At 29.2% G+C, this 17,872-nt stretch overlaps 1 protein-coding gene across 2 annotated transcripts in view; it reads left to right on the top strand.

Moving 5' to 3' along the window:
• Positions 1-4,533: 4,533 nt before the first annotated feature.
• LOC132714591 (insulin-like growth factor 2 mRNA-binding protein 2) overlaps positions 4,534-17,872 on the top strand; it is a 95,471-nt gene continuing 82,132 nt past the window's right edge. For both annotated transcript variants that reach the window (XM_060697480.1, XM_060697479.1), the window contains exon 1: positions 4,534-4,585. In XM_060697480.1, coding sequence (XP_060553463.1) covers positions 4,549-4,585 — 37 coding nt within the window. In that variant the 5' untranslated portion in view covers positions 4,534-4,548. The remainder of the gene's footprint in view (positions 4,586-17,872) is intronic.

The following is a 17,872-nucleotide window of genomic DNA, read 5'->3' as shown; positions in this document are numbered from 1 at the left end:
AAATAAAACATTTATATAATTTATATGTTCTAATGGAGATTGTTAATGGAAAAGGCAAACCTTTGAATGAACTAGATTTTGGTATTATTATATGTATTGATAAAGTCAAATGTTAATAACCTCATTTTGTTATATATTAAGTAAATAAATATGTAATATGTATATTAAATTTAGTTTTGATGTTGTTGTTACATCATTTATATATGTAATTACTCACTACAGTGTTTTTCAATAATAGTGGGAAGCATTAATTTTTCAAATGTGTTAAAGTAAACATGTTGAGATATAATGTGTCGATACTTACTAGCATTGCTATAAAAACAGAAATGAACACGGGTTTTTACAGATGTGTAAATAATAGATACAACCATTCACGCTATATGTATATAGGGAAAAACCATCCATCGATACCATGAATGGTTACAGTTATCCATTAATGATCGTAAACTGTATGGCGATTGGAAACTCTGCCAGGAGCAGGGATAATATATTCGTCCTTAGAATGAACCTAATACAGCGCTGCTGTACAACATTTATCCGTCTTAATTTAGACTTATTGTACATGGTGACCACGGCACCTTACAGAGCTATTTGCGTCATGGTTGACCTTGATTTCATTAAGGAGGTCAATAGTCTACTGCCACAATGATTTAAAGTACGGGAAGAAAGAGTTGGTTTTCAATATTTCTTTTTAGAAATATACGATACAGAATCACTATTTTAAAAATGTTGCCGCTGTTTAATGCATTCTAGCAATATAAGACAACTTCATCCCGTTTAGTTTTGTTTTGATTAAAACTATAAAAATCTGAAAGAATTTTAATTTAAACAGTTCTCGAAAAACTTTACTAACATACGAGTATCTGTCAATTACAATCAATTTAATCTAACATTACATAAAGTGTTACATACGAATGTTTGAGAGAAAGGCATTTTATTTAAAAAATAATGAAAAATTAATAACCAATATAATGAAATTATGATTTGCTTCATGACAAAAATTTGGAATAGTGAAAAAGGAAAAATAAAGGACGCACAGGAGAAAATTGAAATGATTGTGGGTCCGATTTATTTGAGTGTGTTAAGAATAGAATAAGCAAAAGCAAGCTTCCAGCAGAAATGAAGATAAAACTATAAATTGGAGCATAAGTTGTCAGTTACAAATGTTATACTTAGTTTAAACTTTATTTATTCAATAAAGTGTACATAAAATAACATTAACAAATATTTCACAACAAAGTATTTCAGACTGGATTGTTATACTTCTTTGTATGAATTCTAAAATTTAGGCAAACTGTTTTATATTACGATACCTGGTAAAACAGTTGTTTCCCTTTCAGATGTTTAAATCTTTAACTTCCGGTCGTTTAATCGTTCGTTTAATATCAAAGAAAAAAAATTACACAATACGTCTGTTAAAAGTATAATTACCATATGCATAGCGTTCTGATTTTCAAAACAAAGCCTTCTACCGTTGTATTAAAAAATCAGTTAATTGCCCTTTTCAACATGTCCTCTTAAGATAATTGCACTAAGAAAAAAAACAATGTAATTCAGATAAGAATTAGGACTAAAGGTAGCTTGACCTGAATTATATTTAGATCATCATTCGAGTTTCTTTGAAATTCTTCTTGGAAAGACAATTATTTCCATTTATTTAAAGTCAAGACGGTAATTATCGAAGTTCTAATAATACGTTTTTGTCATATTAGTGCTAATATAGTTTATAATAATCATATGAGACATGTCATGACAAAACCAACATAATGGGTTTGCGAACAGCATGGATCCAGACCAGCCTGCGCATCGGCGCAGTCTGATCAGGATCCATGCTGTTCGCTTACCAAGTCTATTACAAGTAGAGAAACTGATAGCGAACAGCATGGATCCTGATCAGACTGCGCGGATGCGCAGGCTGGTCTGGATCCATGCTGGTCGCAAACCCATTATGTTGGTTTTGTCATGACACGGCTCAATTATTAAAATGTGGTTTTCACAAGAGACCTTAGACTTTTATCTGCTTACATAAGCTAATTATAAGAGTTTTAATTTTGGACGTATTTATGTCCAGGGCATGCATTCTCACGATAAAGCATCAAACAATACTGAACGTCTCTTCTATTATAAAAATAATACAAACGTGTTAAGTTTAAACAATATTTTATTAATGAACATTTCATTTACATGGTAATTGACAAATAATAAATTGCACGTATTGAGTAGGAAGCTTGAAAAGCTTTTTTAGAAACTCTCTCCGTAAGCACCGTCTCAAAGAGTCTGTGTAAAATTGTGACAATTATATATGCAATTTTGTTATAAATATACATAATATTTTCATTGTAAATTTGCTTCTTAACGTGTTCAAATACATGTATGTTAGAAGATCATATGTTAGGAACCTTTCGATTATCACATGTTAACCCAAAATTCTAGTTCAGATGCATGAAAACAATACTAATATAAACGCGATACCTATTGCAAAATCTTAAAATATATCCGAAAAAAGCGCAACCAAGCTGGCTAATAGATAGTGTTCTTCGGAATCTTTGTATTAATTTGAAATAAGGAAATTTTACTATAAAGTTAAAAATAGATATTACGTAACTTATTTACGGGGTAAATCTTGCAAGACTCGATATTTTGTAGAACATTCTAGTTTCTTCCCTTTAAATGTTATGTTTCTACAGTTTCAGATACACAGACTTGCATGTGATACAACTATCTTTCTGATAACTTGTTTGTAATTTTAAAATGTTTCCGGAACAGGACAAAATTAATTTACCGAACTCAAATTGTCCCAAACTTATTTCCTAAATTATTACTTTTTTTTCTTTTTAGAAATGCAGCATATTATAGGCAAACTAGCACACAATTTGTTATGTTTGGATGACAAATAACGATTCTATCATTTTGAAAGATATTGATAAATATAATTTCATCGCACTTTCTTGAATAGAATAGAAGAAAAAAACAATTAATTTAGAATGGTTTCTTAGAGGTCTGCTATGTGAAGACTTACTGTTAGAAAAGAAAAACGTCACAAGGAACATATGGTACACCTATTGTAACATTTAATATGATTTAACAATAAAGTATAATAAACAGCATAATCTATGACAGAAACAAGAGTTCTTTGTTTACGAATATTGACTCATGTTTGATTTAAAAAAAAAACTACAACAATAAAAAAAACAAATATCATGACTACTGTAGGGAAACAGAAATCACAGTGTTCCATAGTTCAAAACATTTATTTCAAACAAATATACATCAAAAAACCAATAACATTCTTAACGGAATGAAAACAAAAATATCACCTTACTCTTACATGGATAAACAGAGTATATGTGTATATGTTCGAACAAATCCGCGCAGTCTGATCAGGATCCATGCTGGTCGCTATCAGTTATAGGGTTTGAAAGCGAACAGCATGGATCCTGATCTGACTGCGCGGAGGCGCAGGCTGGTCTGGATCCATGCTGGTCGCAAACCCACTATGTTGGTTTTGTCATGACGCGGCTCAAATTAAGGTGAAACTTTGTTTTATGGAAAGCACACTCTCTTATGATCGATATAAAACTATTTATATAATGACGTCTGCTTGCGGAAACGTTGTTCCTCGATCTATTAAACATTACATATTTCACTGGAACGTTATAAAAATAGCAACATAGCAAAACCAATAAAATATCAACGAAAACTTGAATCATTTCACTTTTCTAAAATAGGTCATGTTTTTGCACATTAAACAAAAAAAATAGGCAAAAGCACAAACTTGATGACGCAATAAACAACCTTTGAACGAGTTCTGAAAAAAATGTTAATTCGTTAGAAGAACTGAAAGCTTTCGTCAGAGCACCCAGCCATTGTCGTCTGCAGTCTACGGGTGATGACATCACGGAACGCTCGCGAGATCGATTAGCTCGTATTACTCCAATTCTATTGACATCAGAGAGATTCTCCATTCATTTTTTTCTGCAATATCAATTCATTTTGAGTGAATGAAACACATAACAATGCGTGGGCGGAACGAGCAAAATGCATCGTTTTGGTAATGACAAATTATATATTTTGTTTCAAATAATTCGATTATTCGGTGAGTAGAATTTTATGAGAAAGTTTAGTATGGTTTGTATATTTTACAAATAATAGTACGCATACGATGGTTTTGTAGTATTGGAAAATCCGTCAACAGGTCGCTTGGCAGCCAAGCTCTCCGGAATCGAATGACGTCATTGCGAGAGGTTAATCCGCAAAAGCACGTGTATAATTTACATCTTAAAGAAGAAATATACGTTTGGTATGTCAGACTATGTTAAAGCATGACATTTCGAAACGTCAAACTAGTGCCTCTTGATTTATGCACAAAGGGCGGGAAAATGCAAGAGCCTTACTAATGCTTTAATGTGAAATTTAAGCTAAGGCTTCGCCCGGCTTATAAATAATTGCAATATACCGGTAAATACAGACGATTGGATATTCATTTAATGACACCATTGAATTCAAATAGTCAGGAATTTTGCAATTGTTGCAGACGAGTGTAGAAGGATGGCTACGGGAGGAGATGAGCTTCTCGAATTGAAAGGTAAATCATATTTTATATCATGAAAAATGACTGCACTTTTTTTTAATTTTTGTTTGCACTTTCAGTGTTTGCAAATAAGCATGCATTGCATTGATTAGAAAAACGTAAGACATTAAAACTTTCACCATATTCATTTATAGTTAAAATTTATTAAATAATCAATAATAACAATTAGTAATTGTGATATATTTGGTATAATCTTAAGAATAATTCCAATCATACTGTTAAATATTACCTTTTAAAATTATGCAATCTATTGTATTAAATTATTATTTAATCTTATAACTCTGACATAAAATAACGGACATGTTTTATTATACAACAATAGCAATCGAATAATAAAGAAAGAAGTTGCAAATGTTTGTTATGTATTTGTTGAATTTTATTTTTGTATTTGAAAATATTTAAAAAAAAAATATCGAGTAAATAAATGTTTGTTCTATGACTAGAACTAGTAAATGTTGATACCACTTGATTTTTTAATGTATTTATTGTTGCATATTAATATATAATACAATTAGATAAAAAAAAACTACATTTTCTTAATAGAATTATTATTTGTATTGACTATCTTATTATATTTTGATATATTTATTAATTGATATTATTTGGAAAAAAGCAACGCTATCTTATTGATTCTAGAATTTGATGTTTTGTTTCAAATATTCAGGTTTTATTTTTATTGTTCTGTATATGATTTGAAAAAGTTACACTTTCTTTATAAATCTTATTTTTTTAAATTACATGTTAAGAGGTTGAGAGCAGGTGTATATCGAATGGGAGAATTAATTTTCAATAGAAACACATCTATATCCCACTTCTTATAAATGTTAATGAGATAAGAATGAATGTGAGTAATGCATAAGGATTACTTTATCCAGGGACATTGACAAAAAAGTTATAACTTAGTTAAAGTTAAAATTCTTATAAGCCATTTCTTTGAAGCTTGTAAGATCACTCTGAATTCGTGATAATCAAAAATTACCAAAATGATTATTGTAAAATGGATAAATATATTTATAATTATAAAAGTGATAATAAAAATTGTGATAACGACTACAACAAAGATAATAACCATGATAAGGATAAAAATGATAACGATTAGGATGAAGATAATGAGATCAGAAATGATAATTGTGGTTATGATGATGATAATGATGAATTTTTTTATGATAATGAAATTGGTATTGATAGTTAACTTGTGATAATGAAGAACATGATAATAATAATGATAATAATAAAAATAATAATAATAATAATAAAAATATAATAATAATAATATTAATGATGATGATGATAATGATAATGATGATGATGATGATGATGATGATGATGATGATGATGATACTGATGACCATGATTATATTAGTAATGATGTTGTAATTATAAGTAATAGAGATATAATAATAATAATAATAATAATAATAATAATATTGATGATGATGATGATGATGATGATGATGATGATGATGATAATATTGATGATGATGATGATAATAATACTGATGACCATGATTATATTAGTAATGATGATGTAATAATAAGTAATAAAGATATAATAATAATAATAATTATAACAATAATAATAATATTAATGATGATGATGATGATGATGATGATATTAATGATAATAATACTGATGACCATGATTATATTAGTAATGATGATGTAATAATATGTAATAAAGATATAATAATAATAATAATAATAATGATGATGATAATAATGATAATAATAATAATTAATAATGATAATAATAACGATAATGATGATGATGACGATGATAAATTACATTCTTTTTTTTTTAAATGTGGTTAAAGTTTTGAAGGGTAATATATGAAATTGTTTGAAATTTATAATGATTATAGATACACTATTTTCCTTGGATAACCTAAATTTAAAAAATATTTGTAATGTTTAAAGAAATAAATAATTCAAGCATACTTTGTACTTTGTATTATTCTTACCACGGATGTCGGCCTTTGATCCAGGTTTAATAAATTGTGCTAAAGGTTTGCTTAATGTATGTGGGGTCGCTTCACACTGTACATAAAGTACCAGCAAATGATATCAAAATAAGTATTTCCATGAATAGTGATATAATTATGATACTTACAACATCGGGTGTAGCATGGTGTGTAGCGCTCGAAAAAATACGCTCAACACTTCGTCAAACTGTTGTAATAATTTCTGTTGTTTCCTTTTTATCATGAATCATGAAAAAAGACTACAAAAGTTATCATGTTTATAAATATTCTTTGGTTTGTGATGTTAAAAACTTATGTCTGGTATCATTATTCCTAATTAAACAAGTTCCAGTCAAACAAACTTTAAGTGTTACTAATAGTTTTGTTTTTACTATTGTATTATTGTCGAAACTATTTTCTTGTTAAAACAGTGTGCTTTTCTTTGAGTCATACCAACTTGTATCTTAGATTGCCAAAATGAATATAATAGTACCAATCTTCTAAAAGACAGCGTTTCTCAAGTTTTATTTTAATCATGTATGACTAACGTTATGTAAGAAACTACAGCTTAGGTTCGAGTCCCAATGATAACATTTTTACTCAGGTTTATGCAAGCCAACTTAAAGTAATATTATGCCCATCCAAGGGTACATAGTGAGTGAATAGGTGAAAGTCAAATAAGGTTTACAGTTTATCATACTTCCTTTTAATTTTATAATTTACTTCGCATGAACGATAAATAAATTATGTGGCCCAAGGATTTAACTGTAAAAAAATTCATCTGGGTTTACCTGTAACGTTCAATTTATAAAATACGTGGAGCAGTCTTTTATATTTTAGGCAGACTGATATTTTATCCTTAACATTTTCCAACATCAACTGTTGGTCATTTCCCATTATATCAGTCAATCGTTTGAAATATATAGTCAATTTAGCTCCGCTTGACAATGAAAATGAGTATAATGTCACTTTAATAAATTACAAAATAGTATGAGGAAATAAATGGATCAATTTGAAATATATTTGAAATATGTCTAAATTATCATTAAAGTATGATGATATAGTATTATTTTAAGATTATCTTAATACATGTACTTGTATTTGTATTTGGTTCAAGTAAATTTTGCTAGGCCGGCATCTGTAAAACAGATGATTAATACAGATAATAAATTATTTTTTTGCAAAGATACCTTACTTTATATACCTCCGCGTATTTAAGCCATACATGTAACCACAACGTCATTACGTCAGCAACGCCATTCCACAAGAAAACGACACTTAACACTTATTTTCTGTCTGCCAGATCTATTTTATGTATGTGATAAAGCAAAATATGTGCAGGTTAATAATGAAGATGTAGACCATGGTTAACCTTTGTAATTCTATACATTTACCAACATCATGACATTATTGCCTTTATAAATTCATTTTATTCCTGATTGTCTTTTCTTACATTTAATTGTTACATTTATCGAACACTTTTAATAAAACAAAAAGCTTACATTACAGATTTTTTTCGGTATAATATCATATAAATTTACTGTTTATAATGATCAAATTCATTGATAATAGGTTGATCAAGGTTTTCTCTGTAAAAAATACAGATTTTCTTTTTAACAGAAATCCATTTTCATAAGTAACAATTGATAAACAAAGGCTTTTTCATAGAAAAACCAAGCGTTTTTGCTTATGACCATCGCATTCGACTTTCAGATTTAATGAAAAGGTGTTTCAGCTTTAATCAAATATTGTTTACGATTTAAGATATGGGCGAGCGGGGTTCAGTTAATTTAATCCAAAGAAAATTTTTGAAGATGCAGGTTTTATATTATTCTAAATCATTCCAGTTAAAACAAACCCTTGAGTGGCTCATATCTATCAAATTATGAATTGTTATTATAAAACTGAATATGAATGCTAAATACCAGGTGTAGGTATTTGTATTTATTTACTTTTTCACATGCAGTTATAATACTCAACAAGTAGTTGAAATACACAACACGTGTTTAAAAGTTACGCCTAAAATTTATAGCTTTTAAGCCTTCTGGTCCTTTTTGTAATATGTTGCATAATGTATTCAACTATTTTATTATTATTATTTAACTTAACAAATTGTGAAATGTTCGTTTTCTGTTTGGAATGGCAACATGAAAATTTAAAGATTGTCAGCCAAAGGTATTGAGCCTGGTAAGACTGTTCGATTAAGCAAAACTAACCGGACTTTATACTGAAGGCAAAGGCTAACTACTTTCATTGAAGCAGGTTAAGGTTTAATTAAGGAACTAAAGACAAACACATTTGTTAAGTTTTCTGCCAGTCGCAAGGACTGACTTTCATGTTTTGACACAGACAATATGATAATGCTATCTTAAATTCTTTATATGACAAGTAACCTGCGTATTTCACTTGCGGAGAAATAGGTAATTACATGCTAGTTATCCAGGAAACCGGTTAGGTGGACAGGCCGCCGAGTCATGATAAAAACTGCGTTAAAATCAGCATAAAAACCAACAAACCAACCAACCAACCAACCGATCAACCAAACAAATCGCCGTATTTATTTGTGGTTGTCTTTGATTTGTTTAAGCATATAAATAAAGAACATCATGCTATATGTGTAAAGACATTCAACATGATATATATTTTTTTTTTAAAAAAACGTGTTTTTATAAAATTCTGGAAAAGAGATGATGTCTCGGAAGCAATGAAATATACAATATTATATGGAAACTGCAGGATCGTTTTGATTGAGTATGTTCATGAACGGGAGATAATGAAAGAGTGCAATATACAAGTATCTCATGTTCATCACCACACTTCCCCCACTCCCGGCTTAAGCGGTATTCAATGTTCAAAATTAACGTGCTGAATCTCTGGTCCCGGAGGACCAGAACAAAATATAGCGACACTAAAGTGAAGTACGGCTGCTCTTCGGCACATGACGTCAACTGTTGTGAAGTATAAAACATTTGAAAGTGCAACATCTCTCAATCTCTCACTCCCCTTTCCCCCACCCCAACCCCACCCCCAATCACAAAAGTTAAACACGTTACGCTTTTTATGGTAATATTTCAAAAAATAGACTATGACAATCTTTGGGTAAATTATTTGTATTGCAGAAATTTGTGAAAATAGGATAAGTCTTGCTTTATATGTCTTATTTGAATAAGGGAATGCACAAACTATGTTTGGGAAGCTCTTTTCTCTTTTACTGATGAGGTTGATTTGGTCCTTTCCTTTTAAAAAGGTCTTTCATTTAATGACACAATGTATTCAGGCTTTGTAGACCTATAGTGTGTAGAATTTCAAACGTAACATATCTTGTATGTGTGTATTTAAATGTTTACTTTAAATGGTTAAATAAAAGGTCATCATTAGCTTATAAGAAAAAATGAAACAAAGCAATTTATTTCTTTGAACAAAAATCGTATTTTAGTCAATCATATATCAAGTTGTAACGTTACTTAATTAGTTTTGATAATCTGAACATGAATTACATGTATAGTTTCATACAAAAACATATTTCTCGTTTTCTTTTCTTTTCCTTTGTTTCAAATAATTTGTAAAAGAAACGGACAAATAGAGTGTGCTTGTGTGTGCTTTAAACAGACAATATGAAAGATATATCATAGATTAGTTTTAACGTTTTGAAATAAATTCAAATGCTGATACGGGTAATAGAAACAAAGTTTAAAATACTTTGATGATATTTCTTACAATGACATTCTAACAAAATAAACATGTTTATTCAACTTTGTGGTAATACTTAATCTCATTATTGTTTTATTCAATTTAGAAACACTTTTTTTTACAAAATTGAATATTGTAATCACCGGTGCATATGCCGCATTTTTCATCATCTCCTATGAACCGAATCTGCAATTTACACATATTCTCCCGAGATACATGTTTTGAGAGCATTTATCCATGAATGATACTTTGAGTTTTCAGAATAAAAGCATGAACTTACCCTGTCTTAACGTGTCGTACATTGACATACATTTTTTATTTTATTTCAAATTGTAAATTACTAATTTTGTGATTCCTTACATGAGGGCGGACTTGTTAAATGTGATAAAATGTTAAAATACAAACAGAAAAAAATGAATGTACATGCAAATTTATTATTTAAGGGGAAATTGTTGCTAATTTTCTTGATTCCTCGCAATTTGGAATAATAACATTTATTATCAATCTGTAAATAACGGTAGCAAAATATTACCATGTGTATAACATATATTACCACACTAAACATGCCTCATAGGTAAAACTATTATTTAAGGATATAACAGGAAGGAAATTTATAAAAGTAATATATTATAGATAGCTTATTGTAAAACTGACATGCCTATTGCAACAGTATATGGTCAGAATGCCTTAAATGTCCATGCAATCTGACCAAACTCTATACTTTTGGCTGCGTAAGTAATATACTATATCATATTTTTAAAGTCTTGGATAAAAAACAGTGGAATTGTTAACAGTGAAAAAGGTCAAGTCCTTCGTAAACAAGCAAACAATCATACGTACTACAGGTTTAAGGATAACTAATATCCTCATGTAGATTCAATATGCAATGTCGAAGAACAAACAAATATTTAAGGTGATTTTGTGTTTGGATGGTGCTTTTTGTTCTAAGCCTAGTTTTACATATGGTTTGTACTTCTGAATAAAGTTACATTTCTTTTAATACATGTATAATTATATTTCATGCTGTAATACCGCTATCGTTACTTAGACAGTTTACACATTTATATGTCGTATGAGCAATTTAATCAAACCAAATTGTTTTTGTTTTGTAAGATTTTTCTGTCTTGTTCTAGTTATGCTAGTTATAAAACAGAAACCCCAAATATAATCTAACACGGGAAACCCTAAACATAGTCTCATACGGAAAAGAGCTGTAAATAGCTGTTAGATTGATTGATTTAGTCTATCCTGCGTTTGATGCATTATTTTTCAAGCTTCTTTTTATTTTTTTTAAATTGCATACTGTTAATATTCTGATATATTTCGAATTTGGTTTACTGTAGTCAGTCAGTGCTAATCTGTTTCCTTCTCATGATAATTCCCGCTGGTCCTGGCCTGTACTTCCAAAAAAGTATTTCAACACCGCCCGCTTTTTTATACACAAGTAATTGCCCATTCATTTTTATTTTTAAAAAAAACAAATACATATGCAAGCGTGTTGCGTCATCAGACCGAAAGTGAAAAAGACGACCACGTCCTTGGTGGTTTTATTAAATGAAATAACACAGTTTAGATAAGTAAACTAAGATAATATGGATTGGAAAGAGCAATCAATGATTCCAATGGTCAAATGCACGGTGCGCATGACATAAATTGACCTGCCCTGTATGATTGCAACGATAATGTCATTGTCTTTTGCATAAGAACTGCCTTCGTATTACTGAGATATTAATTTAAACCTTCATAGATACAAAAATAATGTATAACATACTCGTATCAATTATAACATAAAGTATATTAATTTTTTTTGGAGTTTCTGACCTTTTTGTTGTTTCATATTTCGTTTTCCAGTCCTCGTGATATATAATATAAAATAATAACACTCTGCTGATATAGAGACGTGCAGTGGGATCTTAGTCAGGACAAATCCAGTTCCAGTTTTAAGAGTTAAAAACAATACCATCGAACACAATACAATAAAAAGGGCATAAATATTGTATACATGATAAAACATTTTAAGAAGTTATTTTGTTACATATATCTGACCAGCTTATATTATGAAAGCTAAATTTTTTACATATATGTCTGCATATTATGATAAGTACAAAGGTTTCATATTTAACAATACATATTCTTTGGCAATGAAGTTCTCCCTGAAAAACAAGCGTCCAATTGTTCAGTTTAATTTCCATTAATGTCAGACAGACATAGGTTAAAAATAATATTCCTTTTTGTACTTTCTATGCACAACTTACTTTAGACAACTTACTATTCACAACTTACTATAGCAACTTACTATGCACAATAACTTACGATGGACAACTTACTATAAAAAACAACTTACTATGCACAATAAACTATAGACTACTTACTATGCACAACTTACTATAGAACAACTTACTATGCACAATTTACTATGCAGAACTTACTATGCACAACTTACTATGAACAGCGGACTATAGACAAATTACGATGGACAACTTCTTAAGACTGACTTATAAAAACGACTTACTTAAGACAACCACGGATATATTCCCTGTACATATTCTCAGAAATAAAGCCATATACTTAAATAGGACACTGGCTAGGTAGACAAAAATGGAAACCTTCACGGTCATCTTGCACGGCAAAGATGACAATATAACAGTGCTGGTTTAATTGAGACTAATTTAGACTGTTCATATACGGTTCAAATAAACGAATGATACTTTAGATAAATTGGTATGTTATAAATATCTTTATTCGGCGTTTTATCGGCCACTTGTTGAAACATTCTTATCCAAATTACGTCATACTGTAAAATAGTCTTATATATGTACATTAATCTTTTGTAATTGTTTTTGTCTGGCCAGAATTTGACATAAACACATTTTGTGCTATAGACGGAAGGCAAATACATAAACCTCATAGTAACTGGGATAGTTCATTTGATACAGCATGTAGTATTATCTATTTTATATATTTGTATGTTATGTGATGAGAATATATTTATTATCAATTGAAGAGAATATAATTCATCCGATTGACATTTAAGGGGGCGTCCATGGCCGAGCGGTCACTGTTGACTTTATTTCACCTTTTCTACATTATTAGCACTCACACTTAAAAGATAACATTGGTCCCGGCTATGCCATTGATATCAATGTCGAACTCCGTCTATAATTAACGTCCAAAATCAATACTGATACTAAATGCTTTTTGTACATGTTATTTCTCGAAATAAATATCAAAGGAAGGATCATGACAAACATGGCTTTTTCAGTAAAATGTAATTAATCCTCTTTCTCCAATCCTGGTGACAAATCGGGCAAATACCATCATAACTGACAATATATGATAGGGTCTTGTTTCTAAAATAAATTGTAATCTGAAGCGAAAATATAATGTATTTTCTAACACAAATAAATAATATTGCAGAAATTTTATGTTAGTCAATGAGATATTATGTTTCGCTATTTCTCATGTTTCATAAATGAGATAAAGTCGTTACTATGTATATTTTTTAAATAAATTCACTTTTTGCTTTTCATTGAATGACAAACTTTTTGAAAAAATAAATGTTGGAATTATTTTGAGATTGTATTAGAAATTTATAATTCCATGAACAGATTGATTCATATATTTGATAAATTTATTTAGTTTCACCCATTGTTCGTTTTTGTTTAGGGAACACAAATGCTTGTCTGCCGCTTTTTATGGAATGGCACTCTAATGTCACATTGATATATCGTTCATAAGCAAACTTTTATAGTTAAGTAGCTTTATAGTTATTTAAAATTAAAATTAGAATTTGGTAGGAATATCTGATGCCATATACTAATTAGGAAGGCATGTTATTATTTGTAAACCTCAGCTGTTTCAATTGTTTTGTACATTTATGCTATAAACCGTCTTGCAAAGTTGCCATTTACATGCATTGTATATCCTCATGGGCCATATGGCCTTATGGAATATTGAAAATAAACCTATCAAAACTTATCACGTATTCCGTTAACAGAACTCTATAAAAAATTAATAAATATTTTAAAAAAATCAAATTTATGAGGCAAACACAATATTATTTTTTATTATTGTTATTAATTAATTAAATTAATGTATTTATTGATTTAATTATTATCTTTTTATTTATGTTCCTTTTCCGCCATTTTTGATTTTGAAAAATTTACGAGCTCGAGGATTTTGTGTTAATCAGACATTTTTATAAACTATATTACTCCCAAATGGTATATATTCTAAAATTATATAAAAGATATATTTAGAAGTGAACAGTTATATCATTATTCATGGTTATTCTTATACTTACGTATAATTTTACGTTGTTAACCTAGGTAACTACAATTTTACAAAGGCGCCACCTGTGTGAAGCTAAAATTAGAACCTCATTTGCCAACATTAGCAATGAATATTTATGAAAAAAGTTTGCAGTGTCTATATATCTATAAATGTATATAAATAGCCTTGTTTTATTTAGCAGTCTGGAATATTAGTTCTTTTTCTATTCATTAGAAAACTTCATGGTAAAACAACATTTTCTCATCAGACAGATAGCTTTAGAATTTCCAATTTTAGAACACGTTTGTATAAGTATTCTATTTATAGAATTTAGATTATCTCCTTTTTATATGACGTCATTGGATCCTACTTGTTCTAGAAATAAGGAAATTAACTTCATTCTGTATTTCATTTTATAAAGGCGTGTATGTAGGAACAATCTTGATACAAACTTGAGCGAAGTTATTTTGTTACATATATCTGACCAGCTGATATTATGAAAGCTAAATTGTTTACTAATATGTCTGCATATTATGATAAGTACAAAGGTTTCATATTTAACAATACGAAGTCATAAAAAAGCATCTATCTAAATAATATTTAATACTAAAATCTTAGTCAATTAAAAAAATAAGCTTCAGTTAAGATGCGTACTTTGACCACTGAGCTGAAATTGAAATTATAATTCATTCATCTCAAAGTCTTTTCATGTTTAAATGCTAAGATTAGCTTGAGACGGTGCTTGGGTGTGTGAGAACTGTAACTTGTATTTACCATTGCAGTACAAGAGCACTGCCGTGTTGGTCAGCATTTAAGGTTTCCACATTTTGACAATTTTGGAATTTGGCAGGTTTTCTACATTCTTGTTATATACTTTTATTGCAATTACAATTAGTTAAGTGGTTGTTTTTTTACTGCAATGGAAACTATGTAAAATCGAAACAAGCTTTGCTTGACCATAGCATACGAGTGTCTTGGGGGAATGGGCACCTTTGTTGTGTTTTTTTAACGTCAAACCAAGATAAAAAAAAAACATTTCAGACCTTATATAGAAGGTTGTGGCACATTTGATCGTAGAAATGTGATTAAAAGGTAATAGTAATAAAATAATCTGAAATAATTGCTATATGTAGAAGTTGAATTATAGGTCTTGAAAGGTACACATTGTAAGATTTTTTTCTCAAACTTTCTGCTTATATTTGGCTGTAGTACTGTAACAAAATAAAGCCAAATCTAAAGCAAACAATTAGATGATATGACAGATTTGTAAGTAAATGGATTTTAATAATGATACATTGTGAGCATCAGTTAATTTCAATCATATCTAGAATCTACATAATGCGACGACAAAAAAACAAAAACAAAAAAACAAACAAACAAACAAAACACAACAACAACAAAATAGTTGTATTTAAGACTTGTATGCAAGACTTGTATTTAATACAATTATAATATTAATAGTATTTAATACAATACAATAACTAATTTGTAATAATTGTAATTAAATAAAATAATAGACAACGTTTTAGAGCATTATATGTTCTGTTCAAAATAAAGTTTTTTTGTTTGTTTGTTTTTTCGAATAAACATAATCTTTGTCTGAGAGGCCTTAAAATATTGCTACGATTCACTGGTAAACACATATCATGTTATTTTTTTTGCTCACATGTTTCCGTTAATAAATCTGGAAAGGAGGGGGTAGATCCAATGAAACAACAACGTTATATGAAAACTGCATGCTTTTAAACAAAAATGGGACCAACATGTATATATTTTATTTTTCCAGAAATGCCCGTAGATACACGATGCATTCGTGAGAAGTGGGATATCAAATTCTTTCAGTCTAGAAAATGCTAAATGGTCATAAACTCATATTTTTCTCACAGAATATCAAAGAATTCATTTTTTTCTAGCGTCCAGATGATACTCATGCACAGGGATACACACAATATGAATATATAAAATAAATAAATTCATTTTTCAGAAAGATGCCATTTCCATACGTTTTTTGGACGAAGTCCGTCTGTTATCAGTTGGACTTTCGATACAATTAACAGGGAAAGGCTGAATACAAAAAGAATTTTCATTGGTAATTTTAGAATTGCAAACTGAAATCGGTCATTGGTCATTCTTAAATAAAAATGTAAAGGACAGTTATAACCATTCTAAAATAAAATGTAAAGGATAGTCCTTACCATTCTAAAATAAAATGTGAAGGATAGTTCTTACCATAACATTTTAAGGATAACTCTAAAATAAAATGTAAGGGATAGTTTTTGCCACTACAAAACAAAATGTAAAGGATGTTTTTAAAAGAAAATATACAATAATGAGGATAGTTCTATAGCTTTTTGGTTAATTTGTAAAAGATTACAAAATTGATAAAGTCAAACGTAAAACAAGTTTAAGAGACACCTAAAATAGATGTTGTCAAACTTTGAAAAAGTCATCCATATAAATATGCTATAATTTAATTTCAATGTTTACAAAATGGACATTTTCTTCGCTACAAGAAATAATTATTATGTCATTGTTATGCAAACACTGCTAACATTTCTTTTTGAATTGAAAACTTAGAAATATCAATTTGCATGCAAACCAGTTTTACTTCGGCCGAGTATCTTTTTTTAAAGATACTTCTTGTTATTTAATGAAATAGTGTGACTTGTTATAGTGATTGTTGTATAGCAAGTTTTAACGTTGCCCAATTATCTTCTTTACGACGTGAAGCGTTATTGTCCCCTTGTCCCCAAATATTGTATACGGTGCCCTCCGGACTGTATACTTTTAATTGTAAAGGAAAATGGCCGCGTTGTCTATGTAATGCCTTTCATTGTGGATGACTGAATATATTTTCATCTGCAACTGTTGTCAAAGTTTAACTTTCAAAACAAAGATATTTTAACCATTTTGTTTCTTAAGTTTAATGCAAGGACCGTTCATTAGCTTTAAAATAACTAAGGTTTGGAAATAGTCCAACCTTTTTTTTTTTTAACTTAAACTAAATTTAAACATTTTCTGACCACATTATTGCAATTTATATCACATTATTAAAGATAATGTCATGTAGGCAATTTCACACTTCTTTATTGGTTGTTGAATAGAAACTCTAGAATATTCTGTGTTATAACTTTAAATATTATGATTATTTTCATGTATTTTTCTCGAATACTGTTTGCTAGTTTGTATTTGTTTATCTTTTTTATTGTTGTTACAATCATGTGAACACAAATTATGTAAGATATAAGCTTAAGACAATAACCTTTTTAAAACCAACTCGGTCAATGATTTCTAATCTCATACTGTCATACAATTGTATTCGAATTAATTGAAAACAAAGAGGATAACAACCCCATGA

The sequence above is a fragment of the Ruditapes philippinarum genome, unplaced genomic scaffold (genome assembly GCF_026571515.1).
Source record: "Ruditapes philippinarum isolate M1 unplaced genomic scaffold, ASM2657151v2 ctg2797_1_1_1_1, whole genome shotgun sequence".
NCBI classification, from domain to species: domain Eukaryota; kingdom Metazoa; phylum Mollusca; class Bivalvia; order Venerida; family Veneridae; genus Ruditapes; species Ruditapes philippinarum.
The sequence above is the reverse complement of the archived record's forward strand: the minus strand, read 5'-3'. Positions and strand labels throughout refer to the sequence as shown.